A 22,264-nucleotide genomic window follows, 5' to 3' on the forward strand; every position below is an offset into this window, starting at 1 on the left:
CGTACTTTGACATAAATGAGTGAAAGGATATACAATAAATTTCCGGGCGCTGGGAGCTCAGGCAGCGCCAAGTGGCGCCCTCCAAACAGGAAGTGGAGCTCTGGTGAATTATTTACAGTCTTTTCCTCTACCATCGTATTGCGACGAGGTACGTTTCACTGCGATAAACAGTAAAAATCCACTTACATCCCGAGATTAATAACAATTTCGACGATTATTTAACGTTGTAATGAGAGAGGATATTCTATTAACTTCTTATGTGCCAATAGTTCATTGTTTCTATCCCCAAATGTGAAAAATAACGACAGTTACATTCTGACTCGTCCTCGTGTGTTGTTTGTGTCATTTTGTGCAGTGGTTAATTAATTAATGACATTGTATTTTGTTGTTTAGGACGCAATGGGTCGCTACTCTCACGAACCAACAAATGCCACCAAGTCCTGCAAGGCTCGCGGGTCCAACTTGCGTGTTCACTTCAAGGTAAACAATCTTCGTTGATCTAACCTCCAATACTTTGTAACAAGTTGTTTAATGGAATTTTGTAAATTCTCTTAAACATAACTGTTGGTAATGTGAGACAGAAGATCTAGTTTTGGGGCATATTCACTTGCTTCGGCTCCGGATTTATTTTTTGAAAAGTATTCAAAAGTAATTAGGTCTTAATGGCGAGAATCTTTTCGCTCTTGAGACTGGAACGATCTTCTTCGAGTAGTTCTTGAAATACCCTTCGATACATTGATAAATAATCAACTACAGTATTAATGTAGTATTAAATATCGGATTGAAAATTTATAGAATATCTGTCGTTTCACTAGAACACTCATGAGGCCGCCCGCGCCATCAAGAGCATGGCACTGAGGAGAGCCCAGAAGTTCTTGAAGAACGTAATCGAACACAAGGAGTGTGTACCCTTCCGCAGGTTCAACGGTGGTGTCGGCAGATGCGCCCAAGCCAAGCAGTTCGGAACTACTCAAGGTATATTGTTGTTGCCATTGGAAAATTGCGAGAGAATCAGGAGAAACAAAATTATAAATAACATTAATTATTTTTGTAAATAGGACGGTGGCCCAAGAAATCTGCAGAATTCCTCCTGCAGTTGTTGAGAAACGCTGAATCAAATGCTGACTACAAGGGTCTTGATGTCGATCGTCTAGTAATTGATCACATCCAAGTGAACCATGCACCTTGCCTTCGCAGAAGAACGTACAGAGCCCACGGTCGCATCAACCGTAAGTGGAGATTTTTATTTCAAACAAAATCGTTGGAGTCAACAAAATAATTCATACGATTCAATCGTTGTTTTGTCCACTTCCAAAGGAATTGGAAAAAATTCTGGAGTCAAGTATTTAATTGGTGTATATTTTTATAGCTTACATGAGCAGTCCCTGCCACATCGAAGTGATCCTGACTGAGAAAGAAGACGTAGTTGCTAAAGCCGCCGAGGAAGAACCCTCCAAGAAGAAGCTCAGCAAAAAGAAGCTCGCTCGCCAGAAGGAGAAGATGATGAGAGAATAAATGAGTAACTGTGACTTTTTATAACGAAGTGTATTGTGAATTAAAAGGTTACATTATTCGATAAACATGGATTACTTCATTTCTGTGAACCTGCTGTTTTCATTTGCGAATCCCACAATTAAACACTTTCATTCCTAGAAAACTACTCTATCAATAAATAATATCGTTAGAAGGTCATACGTCATAATATTCTGAATCTAAAGACCAGAACTGAAGATTAAAAAAATAGACGTCTGTTAGTGGATTATTTTTTTTTAAGACAAGGGGAATAACTTCTCAGAAGAAAATTTATTTTGTTGCGATTATGGATGAACATCCTCAACGGCAGTTTATTAATAGAACACAAACTCCTATTTCGTGATGAAAAAAATCAGTGAACTAAACAAGTGCGTTCTGCTTCATCACAATAATCTATTTATTCTTATTTCATTTATTTCATTCATAAATTGACTCTGACACAATCCAACGAGTCACAGAGCATATCCACGTACTTTAGACCTAAGAAAATATCTCTGAACGTTAACAATGATGAATACAAGACACAAAGATAATACAAAACATTGAAGGTGTTGAGCACTGTTGCACTATGTATAAATATTTTTATTTTCACTTCCCCTCAATCACATAATTCAGTTCAGTTTTTCATGATTCCAAGCGCTCCTGAATTACTGCTTCTTGATGGCGCTCAATAATAATACTATAATGTTCTACCAATGTCTCAACTATGGACTAACTGGACAATTTGTTGTCTCTCCGGTTCTCGAGCCTCATTTACTATCTCTTCTCACTTTTTATCAGCTTCGAGTTCTGCTATTTTTTTGTTTATGGTAGAGGATATGAAATTCTTATATTATTCGCTAGGGAAATGCATTGTGACTATACATGGAATTCTCAGGTAGAGGTGTTCGTACGTTTTATGATGAACTGGTGTCAGGAAAGTGGTTCGCGGGTCGTGTTTGGTAAAAAGAGACATAATAAACCGCCTCCTGAAACATAAAAAAAATCTCTGATTAATAATTTTGCTGGGATTCAAATTTTGTGAACAGAATTGATGTTCCTTCGGTGCGGGATAAAAAATTGCAAATGTTCTAATCCTCAGTTCTACGTCGAGGAGGTGAACGTACCAATAAGGAGCGCAGCAACGATGAATGTTGATGCCCCACACATCGTATCCAACAGCTGTGCTATGGCAATATTACCGATGATACCACCTAATCTCGCGGCAACCATGGAAATAGCGATACCAGTGGCACGTAAGTTCGTGGGGAAGACTTCGGTTATAAGACAATCAAGTGCCGCGTTACCACAGCTTATAACACCACTGAAGAACGCCGATACAAGAAGATTATGAAGTTTATTATATACGAAGTAGAGGCTCATCGAACATATACCCGCTGAGAGAGTACTGAAAACTAAAAACACAATTATTTTAATTAGTATAAGAAACATTGACCAATGAAGGAATTGCCTTTTTTTCACATTTTAAAAGCTAAAACTCTCACCGAGGAAAAATTTCCTTCCCAAGCGATCCATTCCAAGGACAGCGATGATATTAGCGGGAATAGCGGCAGCAACTGTGATGATTGATTCAATAAACACGGATTCACCAATTGTATTGACACATTTTTCATCTGCCGCGTACCTAGCTTCCCGGTCTTTCAAATAGAAAGCGGTAACTTCGCAAATGTGAGCTTCTTTATTATGATTCTGTTTGGCATAATTGTCAAAACGATTGAACAACTCCGGGAACCACATCATCAATCCATAGTAGCCAATGTGGAATGTAAAGTTGATGAATATCGATATGATGGTGAAACGAAGAATGGGTGATGCAAATAGTTGTTTACTATTATCAAGAATGTCACCGAGCATCATTTTGTATTTGCTTTTTTCGTCCGATCCAGATTTCACTGGTGGAGACGTGATGAAATCATCGAGAATTAATTCTTTAACCTGGGAATAAGGAGAATTGTGTTACTATTGTTCCATTAATTTTTTAATGTGTCTGAATATGATTAATTACCGTGTAAGTATCACGGGGTTTGCCGGTGTTGGTGGCATAAATGCTACGGAAGATATCGAGGGCCTCCTCGTATCTACCGCGAGATAATAAATATTTAGGGGATTCAGGGAGGAGCAGTAGTAGCCCCGCCACTATGAAGGAGGGAGCAGCGCAGATCAGCAGGAAAATTCGCCAAGAGTTGAATGTGAAACTTTCAGTGGTGATACCGAGGTTGTGAGGGATGATCAGCCATGCCAGCCCTGAAAAAATAGTAATTACGGTATTTTCATGGATCGGGTTAATGAGAAGTCATGGATGAATGGGAATTAGTAAATTTTATGAAGATTACCGGCAACAAATAGATTTCCCAGCGTCCAGAAGGCAGCCATGAAGGACAACATGGAGCCACGCTTTGATTTTGGCTGGAACTCTGCAAAGTACGACCAGATGACCGGTCCACTGCCACCAAGACTGAAAACATTAGGAAAAAATAAATTAAAAATAATATAATTAATCGTTTTTTAGTGAATGAGTGGAATAAAAAAATATCGACGACTTACGCAGCTCCGTTGAGGAAACGGAAGAACATGAAGAGTTCGTAGGACTGGCTGAAGCTAGATGCGACGATGCAGAGGGCATTCATAAATGAAATAACGATTAGTACTTTGCGTCGGCCAAGTGCATCAGCAACAGAGCCCCACGCATAAGCACCAGCCATCATTCCAATGAATATGATTGAGCTGAGCCATCCCTTGGCTTCGGTAGTCAATTTTAGGTCACATTGTGCACTTGGTAGGATAAAGGACATGGATATTACGTCCATCTCCTCGCTCGTACTGACGAACCCGCATACTGCGAGTAGGAAGTAATGAAACTTGCCATACCCTTGAGAAATTAAAAAAAAATTATGAGTAAAAACAATTGTGGGGATTAATTGGAAATAAAATTAGTGTCTATTGACTCACCGGTAAGTTCGATTGCCTTCTCAAAATCAGCTTTTAAGTAGGATCCTTTTTCTGGGTCTAGAGGTTTATCCTTTGACCCAAGTCCTGGAAAAATAAATTATCAAGTCAAATTGAATTAAAAATAAATTATCAAGTCAACGTGAGTTAATTTTTTTTGTCAGTCAAAGGGGAATATTTTCGGCCTGAGTACATACACCTTATACATATTTACTCACCCCATGATAATTATTTATAAAAACATAAACTCACCGGCAAGTTCTAGGTCTTTTGAACCGCAGCCGTTCAAACGATCGTCTTTTACATCACACTCTGAAAATAATCATCAGTGATTCGAGATTAGCACATGCACATTAATGTACCATTAACAATAACAATATCTGAATAAATTTTCAACAAAGATTAAATCATCTGGACTCACTATGATTGTGCTTTGTGTCGGTTTCACCTTCTACCATTCTACGATGTCGGCGCGGTGAGGTGGATCTGGCTTCGTATAAAAAATTAACTAAATATGGTTAATGAATAGCCTTTTGCCAGTGATGCGTAATCAACAGTTCTGAGATTTTACTGAGATTTTGGCGAAATTTTCCAGCTGATCCTGCGCTGCTCTGCTGCTTCACGACGACGGGGCTAGGTTTTGTTATCACACACGAACTGTAAGTAAATAAAACAGCAAAAATTATTACAAATTGAGTGCTACAATAAATGTAATAATAAAAATTTCCCTATCTCTCTTAGATTCGAAGATATGGGTCAAAAACTCGACTAAGAGATAGATAAATTCAACTCGTTTTACTTCTTCACTAGTGAAATGGTTTCTGCTGACTTTGTGAGGGAAATTGCATGAGCTCAGTCGGGAAATTGTTCAATATAATCATCGACAGAGTAATAGGATTTTTTATCAATTTTTTTTCGTAATTTTCTTACGTCAAGTCCTCATCTTTTATTATATCGCTCCCACTGGAGCACATAAATCTTAATATTGTAGATAAACATTACACAACGATGTTTTTCAGCTCCTCATTATATACACAAGGAATAATCTTAAATTACGCTGAACGATTACTAAATGAATAATTAGAATCTCATGGTTAGTTTTTACAAGCACAACGTACAACAATTTTCCCATCCCGCTAATTATCCGGATCATCGTAAGAGAACAGAAGTCTTAAAATGTGATTCAATCGTAGCCACAACCTCTTTGTTTTCCTTCAATTGTTGAAAAAATCCTTATCTTTATTATACTCGGCATCGTGTGAATTACGCAACAGCGGAGTAGTTATTATCATTACAATTGAATTTTATGGAATTGATCTTCGGCGTTTTCAATTACGAGACCATTGAAGTCGAGTTAATGAAGTGCTTTCAGTTCAATGCGCGATAAAACCACATTTTTGTACATCAATTTCGTGGAATCTTTCAATTTGCGAATTGTCTAATTGATTTCAGCAGTCGTGAGCTGTCAATGGTGGGTAATCCAACAGGATGCTTGGCAGAAGCGTGACAGAACGTTTCGACATAATTTTCTCCAAGAAAACGTTCAAATATGTGGACGTGTCTTCCGACTATTATGTCATTGAAGAGTATGAAGATCATTAGTCAGAAGAAACGTCAAAACAGAATTATATCACTTCTTCATTATGTCAATTAATCGCGAACGACGATTCTGCTCGGATTCAGACAGATATTCGCAGATTTTACATTAAATGGACGTGAACGAACGAATGAGAAATTTTGGGCCTGAAAACGTAGAAATAATTCATTATCTTCTCAAGAATTGGGAGATGCCCAAGATTTTTTTTATTTTTGGGCTCCCAGGAAGGGGACTAGTCCGTCAAAAATCGTATTCCGTAAAAATTGACAGAAGAATCGGGGAATTTTTGGGATTTGCTTCCTCAATTAAAGAGCAAACAGAATTGCGCAATTTTGACTGAACCTTTCTCTCCGTGTGGCCTTGAGAATCTATCTAGTGGAGATGAGGATCTCAAATTTATAAGGGTCAGGCAGGCGGACTCACGGAGTAATTAAAAGGGTCAAATATTTTGTTCCAGCGAGAGAAACGAATGATACCAAAGAGCAATTTGACGCAGTCTTAATTAATATGAAACCGTAGCTTTTAAAATTAAAAACTGAGTGTAATAATCAATTTACTCAACGTTTTCATACACAATTACACTAAAAATTAGTTCAAATAATAATAACAATTGAATATGAATGACTGACGTGTGAAAATTGTTATATTTTGATTTTTTATTTTATAAATGGGCAGTAATGACGCATCGAGGCCTTTAAATAAGTAACTAAATAAATAAATCAATCAATCAACGGGTGGATATATATCTAAATGAATATATAAATAGATTAAATCATGAATAAAAATAAATAACAAAGAGTAACAAATTTTTCGTCTTAAGAATCTTAAAAAATGTGTTTTGGTGCATAAAATCCTTTGGGTTTAGGCCCAGAATATCGTTTTTGAAATACAGTCACAGGCGAGATGTGGTATAAATCAATAATCGCATGTATATATCGCGCAGGTAGTGGTAGTTGACGTTTGCAACCAGCTTTCTATAGACCGTGTGGCCTAACGGATAAGGCGTCGGACTTCGGATCCGAAGATTGCAGGTTCGAGTCCTGTCACGGTCGAAAATTTCATTTTTATTTTATTTTAACATTTTTCGAAACCCATTCGCATTAGCTCTCTATTTCACCCATGATTCCACGACGAAGAAGTAATTTTTTATATTATTACAGGAAATAATGTGATATCGCAGAAAAATACCGATGGGAACTGCAGTTTTTAGGTCAATTATTGCATGAATTGAAAAGCCGGAAAATTTACAACGGAAATATTGCGAGTAAAACGGAAACAGGAAGGTCAGTACTAGCCGGAAATCCAAAATTCGAATGTACTCGATATCCATAATTGGATGAGGTCACATTAGGCATGTTCTTGTAAATGTTACAAACACAACATTCCAATTTTGTCTGATAAGGTATTCGTGATTTGTTGTGTCCTTTTTTGTAAAATAAATTCTGTAAATCCTTGAAAATTATTCAGACAAATTTGGACTATCCGGGATTGTCCAGAGACACGTAACACATACGAAAACTAATTCTGTTTTTCTTGTTTATATTACTTAAAAATATATTTAACGTAAACTATTTTACAACTGACGATTCGAAAATAAAGAAGTCGCTTCGGGTGAATACCTCGGAATCTGAGGGAGATGGCAAAATTTTCATCGGAACCTTTTTTATGGAGCAAATTGAGTTCTACAACAAAGATAATAATAACATTGTCGCTATCTCCCTTAGATTCCGAGATATTTCTCAAAAACTGGCCTGAGAAACGACCATTCGTCACAAATCGTCAATTTTCTTGAAAAAAGTAATTTTTCAAGCAGAACTTCCACCAGAACTTCGCAGTGTTTGCTAAATAATAATACAATAATGGACTTACGGCACCATTAGGTTAATCCCCTGTAACAATTCGCCGAATCTCGCGTTGATCGAACACATGAGACCGTCGATTTAAAAATCAATCGAAGTCGGCAGTGATTTTGCCAAAAAAATGTATCGCGCTGGTAATTAAATCTCAACAATCTAAAAATCAATCAGTCGGTTGATATTGCGAACGACTAATTCATCGAACTTGCTATCAATCGATCGCCCCGTAAACTAAACAATTTCGCGTCTCAGAATAACGACCGCGAATGGCTCCATGATTTTTCGACAGATGCACTGAATTAAATCGTGAATCATTTGTGATGATCCTGCGATCCGCGAGATACGGTGAATAATGATGAAATGAGTGTAGAATCGTTCGAGTCGTACAGAAACTGAGCTACCTGCCACCTCCCACTGTCAACTAATGACGGCCACTGGAGTTTAACTTTATATACTCTGTATCGTAGCGTGTAGCAAACCTGAAAAATATCAATTTCGTATTTCCCAGGTAAAAAAAATAAATCAATTGATTTTCCATCGATCCTGACTTCCAAAGCAGTTCAATCACTGCCATAACATTGATTCTAGTACTGGACCTGCTCCGCAAAAAAGTTCCTGATAAAAATTTTGAATAGAACTCACCAAAAATCCGGTAATTATTCGGGTAAAATTTATCTAAAATTCAATTATCGAGTCACTTTCCTTCAGACGTAGAAACCCAGACCTCCAGCATAAAAAAAAGAAATGGATCGGGAGGAAAACCGTCAGTACAATAAATAAATGACTTCATCATATATTTTTCTAAGCGTTAAAAATAAAACAACCCACTCTCTTCCTCAATTAATGTTTTCCCCACCTTCGTCACACGTCTCACAAATCCTCACTGAAATAATCGTATTTACGTCTCTACACCACGACCTTCCATCGGTGATAAAAAGATATTTTCCAAAAGTCTGATTCCCCAGACTTCGAGTTGAGATAAAAATCATTGTAAATTCGCGGATGATTGACTGCCACCGTAATTCACGCAGACAAAAATTGAGTATTTTCCTTGCTGATTGTGACAAGCCCCTTGTAACTATCACTTACCATTATTTATGTCGACACTGATAATTGTTTTGCCCTCGTTATCAGTGCGACAGCCTCAAAATCTCCCGCACAATTCAACAATTGCATTTAAATCACAGTCGACTGTCACACACTCGTTATTTATGACTTTAAATTTTATCATTTTTTTCTAGTGAAGCCGAGGGAGCGGAGACTGACGGTGCCATTAGGCATTAGGATGCTGACGCGGAGGATGGGGACTTGTGAATTTTTAGGTACATAAAATCCCCAAGCGAAGGCTGACGTGTACTAAAGTCATTAGTCCCGATATTTTTCATTTTTTCCCCGCGTTATCGTTCGAAAAAATCCGTTTGCAATTTGTTGGCAATATTTTTGCAAGTTAGTGGTTGCATTACTATTGTTAATCGCATTATTATGCGGAAAATGATGAAAGAGCGACAGATATTGACAATCGATGCAAAGTACGTGGAGATGAGGGAAAATGTAGACTAGAGGATCTGAGAATTTTTTTCTGATGGAACTGTCCACATTCGCAACGGGAAAATAACCTTCGATTGATCATGTATCGATTTCAGGGTTACGATTTATCCTTGCGAGAGGCTGAGTGCACTCTATCGTTGCAATGACTCGTCATGTGAATCTCGAAAATTGGGGCGACGGGATTAACGCGATGGAGTCGGGCAAAATCAAGAGGAAAATTCAAGGGAAAATCATTTCGATCGTTTTCATTTCACTTTTGCTCTTACATAAAGAATATGAGGAGATAAGGGTGGGGAAATCGGCATCGACTGATTTTTATCGCAGCAGCACAAGATAATTTATAATGGAAATCGTGGAAAACAGAAATTTAATGAGAAGTATTTAAAATTCAATAAATCAGTTAATTTTCCAGGCATTTTCATTACATTTTTCCTTCACTTTACTACGACCACACTCATCGTTAGCAATCCCCCCTCACCCCCAGCCTTAACAAACAATTCAGCTAATACGTGACGAATTAATCAATGGAAGATCGTGCCTGCCCGCGCATTGAGATCAATCATTCGAAATAAATTGTATTCTCCAGCATATTGAGTTTTACGAGCTGTTGAAGACGCTTTACATACCGGTTATAACCAGATTGATGCGTCGAGAATAACACATTCGTGACTGAGTCGCTGGGAAATGACAAATGCCTGGAAAAATTCCAAAGGCGTCCGAATTTTCGTATGGGAATAGAATTTTGCTCAGCGTAATCAAAATATAGAAGTGTTCGTACTTCAAAAAAAATTGGATAACGCGCCTATTAATATCCAGAAAAACAAACTACGAAGGTATTTTCGTAAGGAAGTATTTTTAATAAATTCAAACACTTAATCTTGACATTGAGAAATCAAAAATCGTTAATATGTTTTTCAGGAACCTGTTGACCTTTGAAAAAAAAAAAATACCGACAATTAAGCTGTTGCGGCGCCGGAGGTGTATTTGATGAATTCTTATCAATAATCCTCGTCTCCGTCTATTCAGCATTAATCGGAGGTGCGTAAACACGAAAAAAAAATTGGGATTCAGTTTGAAAATAAGTTTTAATTAGCGAGAATAACTGGAATGAATTTTTAATGCGTAAAAATACATTATACATGAGATTTAGTCAGAAGAACCACCAGCAGAGGGACTTCTCCGCTCTATTAAGGTCGTTGTCGAGTGACAGTCTCTGCAAAAAGTTTATGCGATGTAAAATGGCCCAGATTACAGCACAATCTTTTGATTTATTGTATTGTGTATGAGCGACTAAAATATGACTGAATATTATCCATCGTAATTATTTCTAATTATGTGAAGTAATGAACTTTCTGTAATTATTCCTCGAAAGCAAAACGGTGAAGCGACTCAATTTTTTTGATTGCAGTTGATTTAAAATGAATTGTAATTAAGGAGACGCCATTTGAACACGTGCAAAGCTGCCCGAATTTTAAAAATTTCTGTCTCGAGTTCCAAACGGGCGATTTCAACTTAAAAATTATGGTTTTGCAGCTGCTTTTGTTAACTATTCACCATAAAATTTTAACCAACACCTGTCGAGTGAAAAGTTACCACACAATGAAAAATATTCACCAAAAATTACGGAACAGACGATTCACCCAGAAATGACGGAACTTTCCCGAAAAATTCCCTGAACACTCCGTAAAACTTTCTACAGCTATCCTTCCCCCCAGAATTCCAAGAAAAACATAATTGTAATTAAATATTTCTCTCCTCTCCACGACAACAACCTTAAAAAATTCCCTGGAAATTTTCAGTGGCAGATGTTGAGGCACTCTCGACTACTATCAAATTTTCGATGAATACCTCGAAATCTACGAGAGATAGCAAAATTTTTATAAGGACCTTTTTTGTCCAGCAGACCGAGTACTAAAAAAAATGTCATACCAAAAATTCCGCCATCGCTCTTAGATTCCGAGATATCGCACAAAAACTCGACTCACACATTAACTCAACTTACCACGATTTACCACTTCGCTCTGAACTCAATTTACGGACTAATCGGGGACTTATTACTGACGAATGATGATTGATTTTGGAAAACTTACGGTGTGCTGTTTGCCAAGTCTTGGTAAAGTTGCCCGAGCGGGAACAACCAAAGAGCGAGGACAAATCATCGAGCTTATATATGATGCGCCCGTTGTCTCTCCCACCACAAACTTCGTATCTCATTTGATCAGTCGTTGAGCCCAAAATGTGCTTTCTCATTCTATCATTTCTCACTACCCATCTGTATATTTCATGCTGTTACGTTAAGTGATCGCTTTCGGTTTTTCTTGTGCATCAAAGTGGGGATGTGAGAAACAACGACGAGCGAATGGAATAGCAACACTTGTGCGGAGCTTCACGAGTGGAAATGTGATTTATTGAATTAGAATTCCATTGAAGAATTCTCTAGTTCAACAAAACCGTGACAGCAAACGAGAGCCTCAGTCGAGTCGTTTGGGAGAACTGAATTAATTTCTCGGTAATTACCTGATTTACGATTTGAGACGATTCGTCAATCGAACGAGTCAATATTCTCATTATTATTCGTTGATAATAATCAACTTGCGAATCAGTGACTTATTTTTATCTCTAACTCGATTAGAAATGACAACAAATTATGTTGTGTTTCATTTTGTTATGAACGAGGAATAAATCCGTTGAATAAATCGTCTTGACGATCTGATAAGACGTATTAATTTTAACACTGAAAAATTCTAGGATCGGGGGAATATTTCACAGGAATGTGACGTTTCATGCCAGACGAATTTCGCAATCAAGTGCTAATTTCCCATTATTGACGAAACCCCAGCCATAGCCCGCTATTTTCGCCTATTCTAAATTATAAACTCTGTGATATAAATACGTCGTGACCCTGAAATTTCCAGGGAAAATACGTTACGTCGATGATTCAGTTAAACATTTTCGCAGACGATTCGCCCAAAAATGTCCGAGCGTCGGACATTTTTGAGCGAATATTTTAGGTCGCCAGTTGATTATGATCTGTCCCATCCCATGACGCACCCCATTAGCTCAGGGATTTCAGCGGCTCCTGAAGAAGCCCTCGTTATCTCCAACTCAGACTAAGGAGAGCATTGATATACATCACTAATCAGTGATTCATACACATAAATAGTAGAACGTGATAATTGCTAGTGAGTGCTGTTTGCCGCTGTCATTATCGTTTTTCAACATCGTTAGAAGAAACTCATTGGATTTTCATACTGGGATAAATCGTATTTATGATATATGCAAGGCACAACTCAAGGCGGAGTAGAAAAAAAAATAATTGCGTTGTTCACGAAAAAAAAAAAAAATACATGACATTATCATGGATAGCTCCAAGGCGAACCGATCCATTGGCTTAATTGTTCCCTCCAATTACTTCTGAAAATAAACGCCACTTGTTTGTCCCATTCTTAATATATCAATTAATCTCAATACACGGGTTATAGGAACATCAGTGGATGTCAGAATAAATAGAGGGATTTTTTATTTTCAATGTTACGAAGAGAGAAATGATTTATTTGAGTTCAAACGCGAACTCCGGTTTGTTTGAGTTTTCAGGAGCTTCTGATAATTTCAGGGTTAATATTTGAGTAATTTGGGGAGGCTCGGGGAAGGTCGACAAACGGTGAAAAAATAATTATGGAGATGTCACAATGTTTAATTAAAATAAATGAGGAAAAGGGCAAATCGTGTTCATTTAAACATTTTCCCGGGAACGAGCCGACAAATTTAAATAAAAATCTGAACTCGATTGCGATGCGTCGATTCTCCTGATATTACACCGGGAATAATTGTTGAATAAAGAAAATCACTCGCAATTAGTCGCATTACCATAAAAGTGGAATGAAAAAATTACCACGTGGAATATTCTATTTTCTGAATTTCTGATGATAACATTGACAACGATCTCCGAGCAAACTTGTCCAAAGTTTACCTACGCATTTATAATTTCATGACGCACACATACGTCTGTCATCCCGTAACACACATCATGTAACCCATGTTCTCGTTAGCAAGGCCGTTCCAGAGACTTGATTATATCTCAGATAATGAGAAAATACCGTATTGTTTTCAGAAACAATTTAAAACGCGAAAATTTGCAATAAACCGGCGGTTGTGGGTTCTATTTTTTTGGGATAAATCAGTAACGAGTTTCGCGAATATATTTCAATTTAAAAATCATACGTTGGTCATGCAACATTTAATAGCGCGGGAAAACCCACACGGAAAAATCTATAATCTGGAAACTATGATTTCGAGTCTGGAATTGTTATGAATTTTCTACGAAAGTTACATAAAATATAATTACAGCTGTTTCAACTGATCTACACACACCGTTGTATATTCGAGGATATTAACGAGTGGGGTAAAATGGAACAGCTTCTTTGGTCGGTCATAACGAAGTCGCTGAGTGAAATTAAATGGTTTAAATTGTAAAATAAAATTAAAAATATATTTTAGACAGTAAAAAATCTCTCAACAAAGTTTTCGTGTCTCGGAGCACGAAATTATTGCCTTATCAATTTTTCCCCTGAATTTTGTGATACGAAATAACATGCACTTCTGAAAAAACTTTCTTCCTATCAGTCTTCACTTAATTAATTTCATGTTCATAAAGTATTATTTTTTCCTCTACTCATTATCTTCCCCTTTAATTCCCTAATCGACTTATTCAATGCATTCCTACCTACAATAATTTCTCCACAAAATAAATGTTAAATAACTAACAACCGACAACTGAAAAATTGAAAAAAAAAATAAATAAAAAAATATAAACAAATATTCGTATGACGTGCAATCGATCAGGTTTCTTCCATCACACAAGTCATGAGTCCCATAAACCCCCGAATTATCTTATCGTTAATACTTTCTTAATGGCGTAATTAGTATAAAAATGAGTGAATAACGAGCTCGACGATGAAGAACACAAATGATAGAGCAAATACGCAATATCGTGCGTAAGCAGTGCAAGAAACATGAGTCACGGAGTTTGTGACGTCATTAATGTGTGTACGAGGAACAGGGGCAATCGACCGGCGGCCGAGAGAAACGAAAATACGTGAAAATAACTGGCGAGCAAATACTGGCGATATTTTTTTTAGAAATTATTTTTCCACTGGTTTCGAACAATGACAAATTGTAAATAAAACTGATTCGTCTTTACATTATGTCTTAATGTTCTCTGTGAATTACAGCTGTGCACACAAAAAATAACGTGAACTTGACAGTCAGTAGGACAATATTTTAGTCTAATTTGTATCGAAATTTTCCGATTAACCAATTTTTTACTAAAATAATGCATTATTTATTTATTTGATTGATCGATCGATTTATTTGAACTATAGTTTCGTGGAATCAATTAATACCCAAATGGAGTTTATTAGAACTCTTAATTGTGCGCTCAGAAATGATTGAAATCGATAATTTCTGTCAATTAAAATCAGTCAATTAAAATCCGAAACGTTTGTGTTTTTTTTTTGTTGTTTACAAGCTTTCGATTTGCACGTAGTAAATATCGACATTAGAAACTTCCTGTTAGCACCGATGTTATCACCATTATCAATGTTCTAAAATTTCATGCATTCGATCGGCTACGCAGCAATTTGCTTCCAAGTGTTTATCGAAATATGATATATAAACTACGGATACCATAACTCATTCATCGTTTCATTCATCCCTCTCACTCGGTTTTTTTTTCTTTTCGATTCTAAGGTTTTGCCGATTCGATGAATGCAACACCTGCTCCTACTCCCTTTCCCTGGGATTTTTATCTCGAGAATGAGGATACGAACGAGTTCTTTTGATTTTTAGGTGTCAGCAGGAATGAACAGCGACTGCAGCATTTTATTAATTAATTGAATCAATCAATAGATGTTGAACTGAACGATATTTTCGCAGAAGGGAAAATATTTTATTTGGATGGGGAGGAGAATAATTTTTTTTACTTCCACGAAATCATCAGTAAAAATTACGGAACTCGCACTTCACTCGACGATTACAGTTCTCCCAATTAAATAGTCGTCCGAGAATAATTTGGAGCGACTTTTTTAATCGGATTTCTGGACCTTCGGTTGTCCGAAACAAACACGATCCCGTGAAAATTATATTTATTTCTATTTTAGATAAATTTATCCCTCCGCGCAGGACAAAAAATATGAAAATTCGTACGAAAGCTCGATTCCTCTCATTAGCTAGTAATTATTTTGAAATAAATCCAAAGCGGTAATTTCCGGCCTTTCGAGACATCCCAATGATTCAGTCCGGGGTCGATAGACTCGTCCATCGCTGCCAAAAAAATCCCGATCCCCAGGAACTCCCGGACCCCGGGATCTCCAGGATTTTCCGAAAAAAGTGCCGGAAAATCGGAAAAATCGAAAACTTACCTAATCATAATATCGAGCCTTTCTCGGACACTTCGACTCACTCATAAACAGGATAATCACCCCCGAAATAATTCCGCAATTGGCAGGCGCACGATCACTCATCGATTTCGGCACTCGATAATCGCGAAAAAAAATTATCTGCAGTGATAAACTTTTGCAGAGCTAACTCGTGCGTGTCAATCATATACGTTAACTAACTAACTCAGGAAGGGGTCACTTCGTGACGAGTACAACTGTCAATGTGAATGGAGCACCGCAAGCTCTTCTCTACCTCAGGGACGTCCATGAATTGGGCCCTCGGATCGGGCACCCCACTTCACCAATCGCCAACACTCATTTTTTGCTCATTATTTTGTTCTCAGGAGTGATATACAGTCGACTCTGTTGCACCTTCCCCACGGAACGAAAAATTACGCCGCGATTACTAATGATAATCCCGGATAATTTTACTGCGCGAGAGCGAACGGTCGAGCGAAGTTTAATTCTATAAAAAAATAATTGCGATCCAAATGAAGATTTAATTGAACAGAGATTTAATTAGATAAAATTATAGTTTAGATGCGTTGAAGAAAAATGTTATCAACGCCAATCATTTGCCTAATCATGTATCTAATTAAAATTGATCGACAATAAATCAATTTTCAGTTGTTTCCACATTTGGATAAATCAATTGAAGTCACAGACGATGAAGAATAATTTTATAATTAGAACAATAATTAATGATTTTATTTTACGGAGATGGTGATATTTCGGGGGGCAGTCCTCAGCATTGGGTCATGACAAGTGACTTTAATCCATTTCTTCCGAATAATCCCGATAAAATCCAACCGAATTGTACTGGCAGTGCGTATGCAGTACTTCTCCGTACAAATTTAAATAACTGTAAAAGAATTTAAGCCCACTTTAGTCATCGGCGGTCAGAGCAATCATTCTATTTGTTCGGTCGTCGTGATATTATGAGTGACCATAAGAAAAGATACTCGAGAACATCGGCAAATTATATCCCTGAGAAGTCATTGAATTCAAAATGAATGGTCTCATGATTTCTCATGATTCAATCAGGATTTCTTTCAAATCCGGTTTTTTCCCGCTCCTCACTGTACATATATACAACATCCTACATAATATACGATATATTACCCCCAAGATATCTCACATATATAATAAATAAAAAGTCAAAGCCAAGTGTTTGAGTCTTTTCCGTTTTAAGACGACATTGGACCCGACATATTTTGATTTCACACTCACTAATTAATATTAAATTAATACTAAACAATTTGTTAATCACAAGGAGTAATTGTTTACCCTTCTCCCTCCCCCTGACTGTACATACGCCCGAAGAGGGCATTTTTTTTAGGGAATTAAAAAAAAACGCGCAGATGGAAATAATGACCGCTCACGATCAACTGATTGACTAATTGCCCTCCCCCCCGGAGTACAATTGACCAGTCACAATGGGAATAACCGTGACAATCCGATAATGTCCCGGCGGTACGCGTGATTAAATAAAAAAAAATATAATAATAAAAGATTGATTGTAACAAAGTGGTGGCAATAAAATTTTACGATTGTGGCCGCCTCCTTATCGTTTGTACAGTTCTTAACGTTTAGGTTAGTATCACCGCCGGACAGTGGTATAATGACCCAATTATATCATTTACACGTTGACTCACAACGGTCAATTTGTTCATGTCCGGTACTCCACACCAACTTCTAATAAAGCATCGACATTGCCGTGTATTGTCATGTAGATATGAGCCGCCGATTACGTTATTTATTCCCACTATGATTTGTCAACATCGGGAGGGAAAAATAAACCAATTTCGGGGGTTAAAGGTGGGTATAACAGCACTGATCGTGAGAAAAAAAAATTGGGGGGGATGAAAGCATTTCGGGGGGAGGGGGAACATAATTTCATCGATAACTTCATTGTTTTTTTTCAAAATAAACATATAATTTTTTAATTATAAGTGAAATAAATGATTCTCAACGATAAGTTTCATGTATAATAAATAGTTTATATAGATTATATATATTGTATGCATTATGTATATTATATAAATAATACATTGTATATATAGCTTGGGTATGCGTTCGAAGAAACGAACGAAAATTTTTCTTTTTTTTTTTTAAAGTCACATAAAAATATTCGAACAATAAAAAATAGTATGTGCAAAAATCCAGGACTTTCCACACATGGATTTTGTAATTTGCAACAGGTAACTGGGAAATATCTGCAGCTATTTGTGGCACAGGCGCCATTCTCTCGGCATCACTCGCAGATATCTACGTTAGGCTCATGCATAATCGTTGCAGATATAAATCGCGAGAGAGACGGCTTTTCTCCTCCATTCATCGACGCAGTCAGTCGGCCTTTGAAGGTTGTTCGGTAAAATAAAAAATAATAATAGTAATAAAAACGAGAGACAAGCACTTGCACAAGGGTCTCGCTCGTAGAATGTGGCGAATGCGTTGGGGGAGAGAGGAAGAGAGAGAGAGAGAGGTTCACCATTCTTCGGTTCGATATAAATTCTCTTCATTTCATAATCGAACAGTAGAAAAAATCCAAATCCGGGAACGAAGTCATTTGCCTTAATCGAACCAATGGCAGCACTGACATCCATAGGTGATGCACCACTGCCGCAGTCGGTGATTAGTCATTGAATCGACGATGAGCGATTGTTTATCGATGTTACGGAATTTGCATAATTGATAGGTGCAGTGTATGAGATGGGGAGATATCAAAATTGTGGGATTTCGTCAGGGCGACGGGCGATAGAGACGATATGCAGAGAGCTGGGTGTCAGTGACCGCTTGGACGTCGGTATGAACCGCGTGCGGTGCCGAGTCAATTCTCTCTCTTGCACTTGGAGTTGAAAATCGCAGGTGACTTTCACTTCAGCCGCATGAGAAGACGGAGGTGCAGTGCCGATCGAATGATTCATTCAGTTTAACCTGGAAAGCCTGGCATCTGGCGACGAGGAAAACCTCTCACGATAGCATATGGTCCGTGGAGATTACGAATGCGGAACTTCCCGCGCCGAAAATTTCCATTTTGCGGACACCGGGATGAAAAGTGACTTTTTCGTACAGTTGAAAAAATTAATTCTTCATTTCCCTCGGAAATAAATATAACCCCCGTATATTCTGGGTGTTGTAAAATATATTTTAATGTTTTTCACCCTTCCCCGAATTACCTAATGATAAAAAAATCACCCCCATTTAAAAATCAGAGGGAAATAAATAAAATCGTTTGTTAGAACAATCGAGGAAGCAATTGCCAACGAATGATTCAGACTTGAATGAAACATAGCTCTGGGGTATGTTGCAATGCCTCTTGTTTGAAAAGTCCATCAGCGAATTGCGGCGAATAGTACGAGAAAAATCGGGGGGGTTGGAGAGGGTTAGCCCCCACTGGAGGGGATAAAACTTGAATGATCCATAGAATAAAGTGCTGAGAATATTGTGAGTGGGGAGGGGAAATGGGAGATGTTGTGTGCTGGCAGCGCCGGGCTTCCTCGGCGGTGGGAAACGTCGGCCGTACGGCGGCTGGCTGGCGGGGTGGTGGAGGGTGGAAGGGGGGTCATGTGCGGGGACTGGCGCGTTCAGAAATGGCCGCGGGAAAGTAACGAGCGGCGAGTGGTGCGGTTTTATCGGCACAGATTTGTCGGTTCAATATTTTCAACTGTTGTCGCATCATCCCCTATTTATTTATTTATTTTATCGTCGATACTGACGGAGTCTCGGATTTTTTTCGCGTACTAGTGGCGTGTCAGTGTCAAGTTTAAAGGGCCATGGAATTGATGGTAATGTGAATCGTGCAGTGGGCACTCATTGACAGATTTTTTTATCGGTCGGTGGGAGAGAAAGAGAGAGAAAGAGAGAGAGAGGGACAAAGGGAGGAATTTCATTCACAAGAGGCTTGAGATATTTTTGAAAAATTCGTTTGCATTTATTGGACAGTCGTCGGGGTTATTCGGGGGTGAATATGGCCGGTGACAGCGCTAAGAACAATGATATTGGTGGGGGAGATGAGCAGGGTGCGTCAGCAAGGGGAGAACCGCATTCCAAAGTGGGCGGCATTCTGGAATGCGATCCACACGGTAACAGGAATTCACTTAACAGTGAACAAACTACGGAGATCACTGATGGCTTGTGTCGCTATGGGAATCATTCTGATGCTGGTGCCATGTCGTTCATTGAAATTTGTCAGGTAATTTTTGGAAGGAAGTGGTTCATTAGGGATCTAGTGGTTTTGGGTGTTGAAGGGTTTTTTGGGGATATCTTGGAATTGAGGGGAGATGGAAACATTTTTGTAGGACAGTTTTTGTAGAGCGGGGTGAGATCTACCAAAAATGTTATGACGAAAATTTTGATATTCCCCCTAGATTTCGAGATATTCCCAAAAAACCTGTCATCCAACTCTGTCGCTGTTTGGATTTTTAATTTTCAAATTTAAACTCCCACTTTCTAACGCCCGTCCCCGACCTGATTATCACGATTCTGCCATTTCAGACCCGAATGCAGAATTTATTCCCCCAACTGGCACCACCTCCTAGTTACGCCACATGCGAGGACTCCGTCGAGTTGACAGCCGAATGTCTCGCCAAGGACGTCATCAGATATCTCTTGAAGGAAGATATGTATTTGATATCGAGGGATCCGATATCCCGCAGTATGCGTCACAACGTGTACCAGATGCTGAACAAACACAGCATCCTGTTCACGAGCATGGTAAATCGGCTCAACGTCGTACCTGACACGGCGTACGAGGCATTCACCGGCGTTGCCGATGAACTCTTTCTTCACGGGGTTATAACGTGGGCCAGAATTGTCTGTCTGTACGCATTCATGGGACGACTGGCCCTGTGGGCAAAGGACGGGAGGATGCACGAGTTGAGGAAGAAATTGCCATTGTACGTGTCCAGATATATTGGAGAAGAAATTGCCCATTTTATCAAGGGATATGGGGGCTGGGTAAGTCTAGAAAAAATTCTCCAACATTTTCGTGTTGATAATCGATAATTAAAAAATCACAGAGTTAATTTTTGGCGCATTATTGGATCCGGGGATATTAATGATTGAATTTTTGGTACATAATTTTTTCAGGAACAATTGTGCATAGAATATCCCATCGCCGAGGAGGTCTCTGGTGCTATTTGGAGGAGTCTCCTTATGACTGGCGCAACGTTAAGTCTCGTTGCAACAATTTTAGCCGTGACCTCTTGAGGAAGTTTGTGAGAAAAAAATTTTCTACCTAAATCTACAGTTGAAAAACGAAGAAATCACGTACTTATTAACCCTGTGATCGTACTGCACCTGGAGATGGCCATGAGTGAGTAGAAATCACGTGCAGGAGGAAAAATTCTCCTCCCATTGGTACCAGAAAATGCTCGAAGTTCTCTTTATCTCAACAGGCAATAAATAAGTTAAAAATATGACAAATATTTTCGTCCAATTAAGTACAATGAAACAAAGTTTATGTATCCATTCACGTAATACTCAAAGAGACAATGATGAATTTTTATATTCACGCCAAATAATAATTTCAAAATTTTTCCAATGAATTTAGGTAGCATCTCAAATTGTTTGTATTTATTTTATAATTTATTGTAGGTAGAAAGCTATGAATCAATTATTTTTTATATTCAATTGCGCTTCACTACAAGCATAGCAACAAATTTTATTGAAATAAATTAATAAATTCGATCACTACGACGTGTTTACAGTAATTCTAAACTACAAGCTTATACATGATTTTTCAAATAAACTAAAAAAAAAACGTAAAAGTTTTGTAACGAATGTGTGAAGAAAATAAAATTCGGGAAAATGAGTTGAAAAGTGTACGATATAATTCACTTTATTTTGTCACGGCATTACGTTGTCCTAAAGTTTTATCACATCTTATCAGAAGTTTCGATAATCAAAAAAAAATTTTCTAACATGTGAAATAAAAATGGGGTGTTCAATAAAATCACAAAATTCCAGCGTTTGTTACAATTATCTCATTTTCACCATATTTATTTTTATTACTTGCATAATGTTTTTCCATATGTATACACATACTTCATTATTAAATAATTGCGATCATATACCTATGTAAACTGTACAAACGGAATTCGGTCCCGTTTTTTTCTCGCACGTTTAACGAATATCCACTACATCATATGGTGGGAGGGGGGAGGAATTGCTGCCTAGACTCGACGAAAATTTTGAGCAAATATTACTGCTGTTAACGTTCCTTTTATTTCTTATCTTCCAACAGAGGGACAAACTGAAAATTCACAGGCTTATTGAACACCATTATTATGTCTCTTCAACGTTGAAAATTGTTTATCAGCATTAATCTACATTCTACTCGAACA

The 22,264-nt window shown here is 37.8% G+C and overlaps 3 protein-coding genes, 1 long non-coding RNA gene and 1 other non-coding gene across 8 annotated transcripts; 4 read left to right on the top strand and 1 right to left on the bottom strand.

Annotated features, from left to right (window-relative positions):
• Window positions 1–81: 81 nt before the first annotated feature.
• Window positions 82–1,580, top strand: LOC135169585 (large ribosomal subunit protein uL22). The gene is made up of 5 exons (XM_064134714.1): window positions 82–148; window positions 394–480; window positions 816–975; window positions 1,059–1,229; window positions 1,370–1,580. The coding sequence occupies exons 2-5, from the start codon at window positions 400–402 to the stop codon at window positions 1,513–1,515; spliced, it is 558 nt and encodes a 185-aa protein (XP_063990784.1). The 5' UTR covers window positions 82–148; window positions 394–399; the 3' UTR covers window positions 1,516–1,580.
• A 326-nt stretch (window positions 1,581–1,906) lies between these two features.
• On the bottom strand, window positions 1,907–16,080 carry LOC135169577 (synaptic vesicle glycoprotein 2B). Of its 3 annotated transcripts, none has more exons than XM_064134676.1 (10): window positions 15,900–16,080; window positions 4,901–5,136; window positions 4,732–4,791; window positions 4,483–4,566; window positions 4,078–4,402; window positions 3,867–3,988; window positions 3,539–3,777; window positions 3,018–3,468; window positions 2,640–2,927; window positions 1,907–2,501 (listed from the first exon to the last, which is right to left on the bottom strand). In XM_064134676.1, exons 2-10 carry the CDS (start codon window positions 4,935–4,937, stop codon window positions 2,446–2,448), a joined length of 1,662 nt encoding a protein of 553 aa, XP_063990746.1. In that variant the 5' UTR covers window positions 4,938–5,136; window positions 15,900–16,080; the 3' UTR covers window positions 1,907–2,445. The 3 variants fall into 3 exon arrangements, with proteins under 3 accessions (XP_063990746.1, XP_063990744.1, XP_063990745.1); XM_064134674.1 differs by lacking the exon at window positions 15,900–16,080 and adding an exon at window positions 11,571–11,710; XM_064134675.1 differs by lacking the exon at window positions 15,900–16,080 and adding an exon at window positions 7,946–8,268.
• Window positions 5,498–9,754, top strand: LOC135169586 (uncharacterized). Its single transcript, XR_010300224.1, has 4 exons — window positions 5,498–6,065; window positions 7,237–7,359; window positions 9,174–9,254; window positions 9,576–9,754. It is a non-coding gene; the product is annotated as an uncharacterized LOC135169586 (long non-coding RNA).
• Window positions 7,056–7,128, top strand: Trnar-ucg (transfer RNA arginine (anticodon UCG)). Its single transcript has one exon. It is a non-coding gene; the product is annotated as a tRNA-Arg (tRNA).
• On the top strand, window positions 11,852–21,732 carry LOC135169583 (uncharacterized). 2 transcript variants are annotated; one of them, XM_064134706.1, is made up of 4 exons: window positions 11,852–11,989; window positions 19,863–20,112; window positions 20,415–20,876; window positions 21,009–21,732. In XM_064134706.1, exons 2-4 carry the CDS (start codon window positions 19,888–19,890, stop codon window positions 21,126–21,128), a joined length of 807 nt encoding a protein of 268 aa, XP_063990776.1. In that variant the 5' UTR covers window positions 11,852–11,989; window positions 19,863–19,887; the 3' UTR covers window positions 21,129–21,732. The 2 variants fall into 2 exon arrangements, with proteins under 2 accessions (XP_063990776.1, XP_063990775.1); XM_064134705.1 differs by lacking the exon at window positions 11,852–11,989 and adding an exon at window positions 17,983–18,288.
• Window positions 21,733–22,264: the final 532 nt, after the last annotated feature.

This window comes from Diachasmimorpha longicaudata, chromosome 15 (genome assembly GCF_034640455.1).
Source record: "Diachasmimorpha longicaudata isolate KC_UGA_2023 chromosome 15, iyDiaLong2, whole genome shotgun sequence".
Classification (NCBI taxonomy): domain Eukaryota; kingdom Metazoa; phylum Arthropoda; class Insecta; order Hymenoptera; family Braconidae; genus Diachasmimorpha; species Diachasmimorpha longicaudata.

Bases quoted from the DNA above. Each gene is read 5' to 3' on its own strand.
- LOC135169577 (XM_064134676.1), bottom strand. From the start codon at position 4,937: ATGGTAGAAGGTGAAACCGACACAAAGCACAATCATA. The intron at 4,567-4,731 runs GTGAGTTTATGT...TTATTTTTCCAG, and splicing joins AAAAGACCTAGAACTTGCCG to GACTTGGGTCAAAGGATAAA. The intron at 3,989-4,077 runs GTAAGTCGTCGA...TAATGTTTTCAG, and splicing joins CGTTTCCTCAACGGAGCTGC to TCTTGGTGGCAGTGGACCGG.
- LOC135169585 (XM_064134714.1), top strand. From the start codon at position 400: ATGGGTCGCTACTCTCACGAACCAACAAATGCCACCAAGTCCTGCAAG. The intron at 481-815 runs GTAAACAATCTT...TCGTTTCACTAG, and splicing joins ACTTGCGTGTTCACTTCAAG to AACACTCATGAGGCCGCCCG. The intron at 976-1,058 runs GTATATTGTTGT...TTTTGTAAATAG, and splicing joins GCAGTTCGGAACTACTCAAG to GACGGTGGCCCAAGAAATCT.
- LOC135169583 (XM_064134705.1), top strand. From the start codon at position 18,068: ATGTGCAAAAATCCAGGACTTTCCACACATGGATTTTGTAATTTGCAA. The intron at 18,289-19,862 runs GTAAAATAAAAA...TTTATTGGACAG, and splicing joins CGGCCTTTGAAGGTTGTTCG to TCGTCGGGGTTATTCGGGGG. The intron at 20,877-21,008 runs GTAAGTCTAGAA...TAATTTTTTCAG, and splicing joins TCAAGGGATATGGGGGCTGG to GAACAATTGTGCATAGAATA.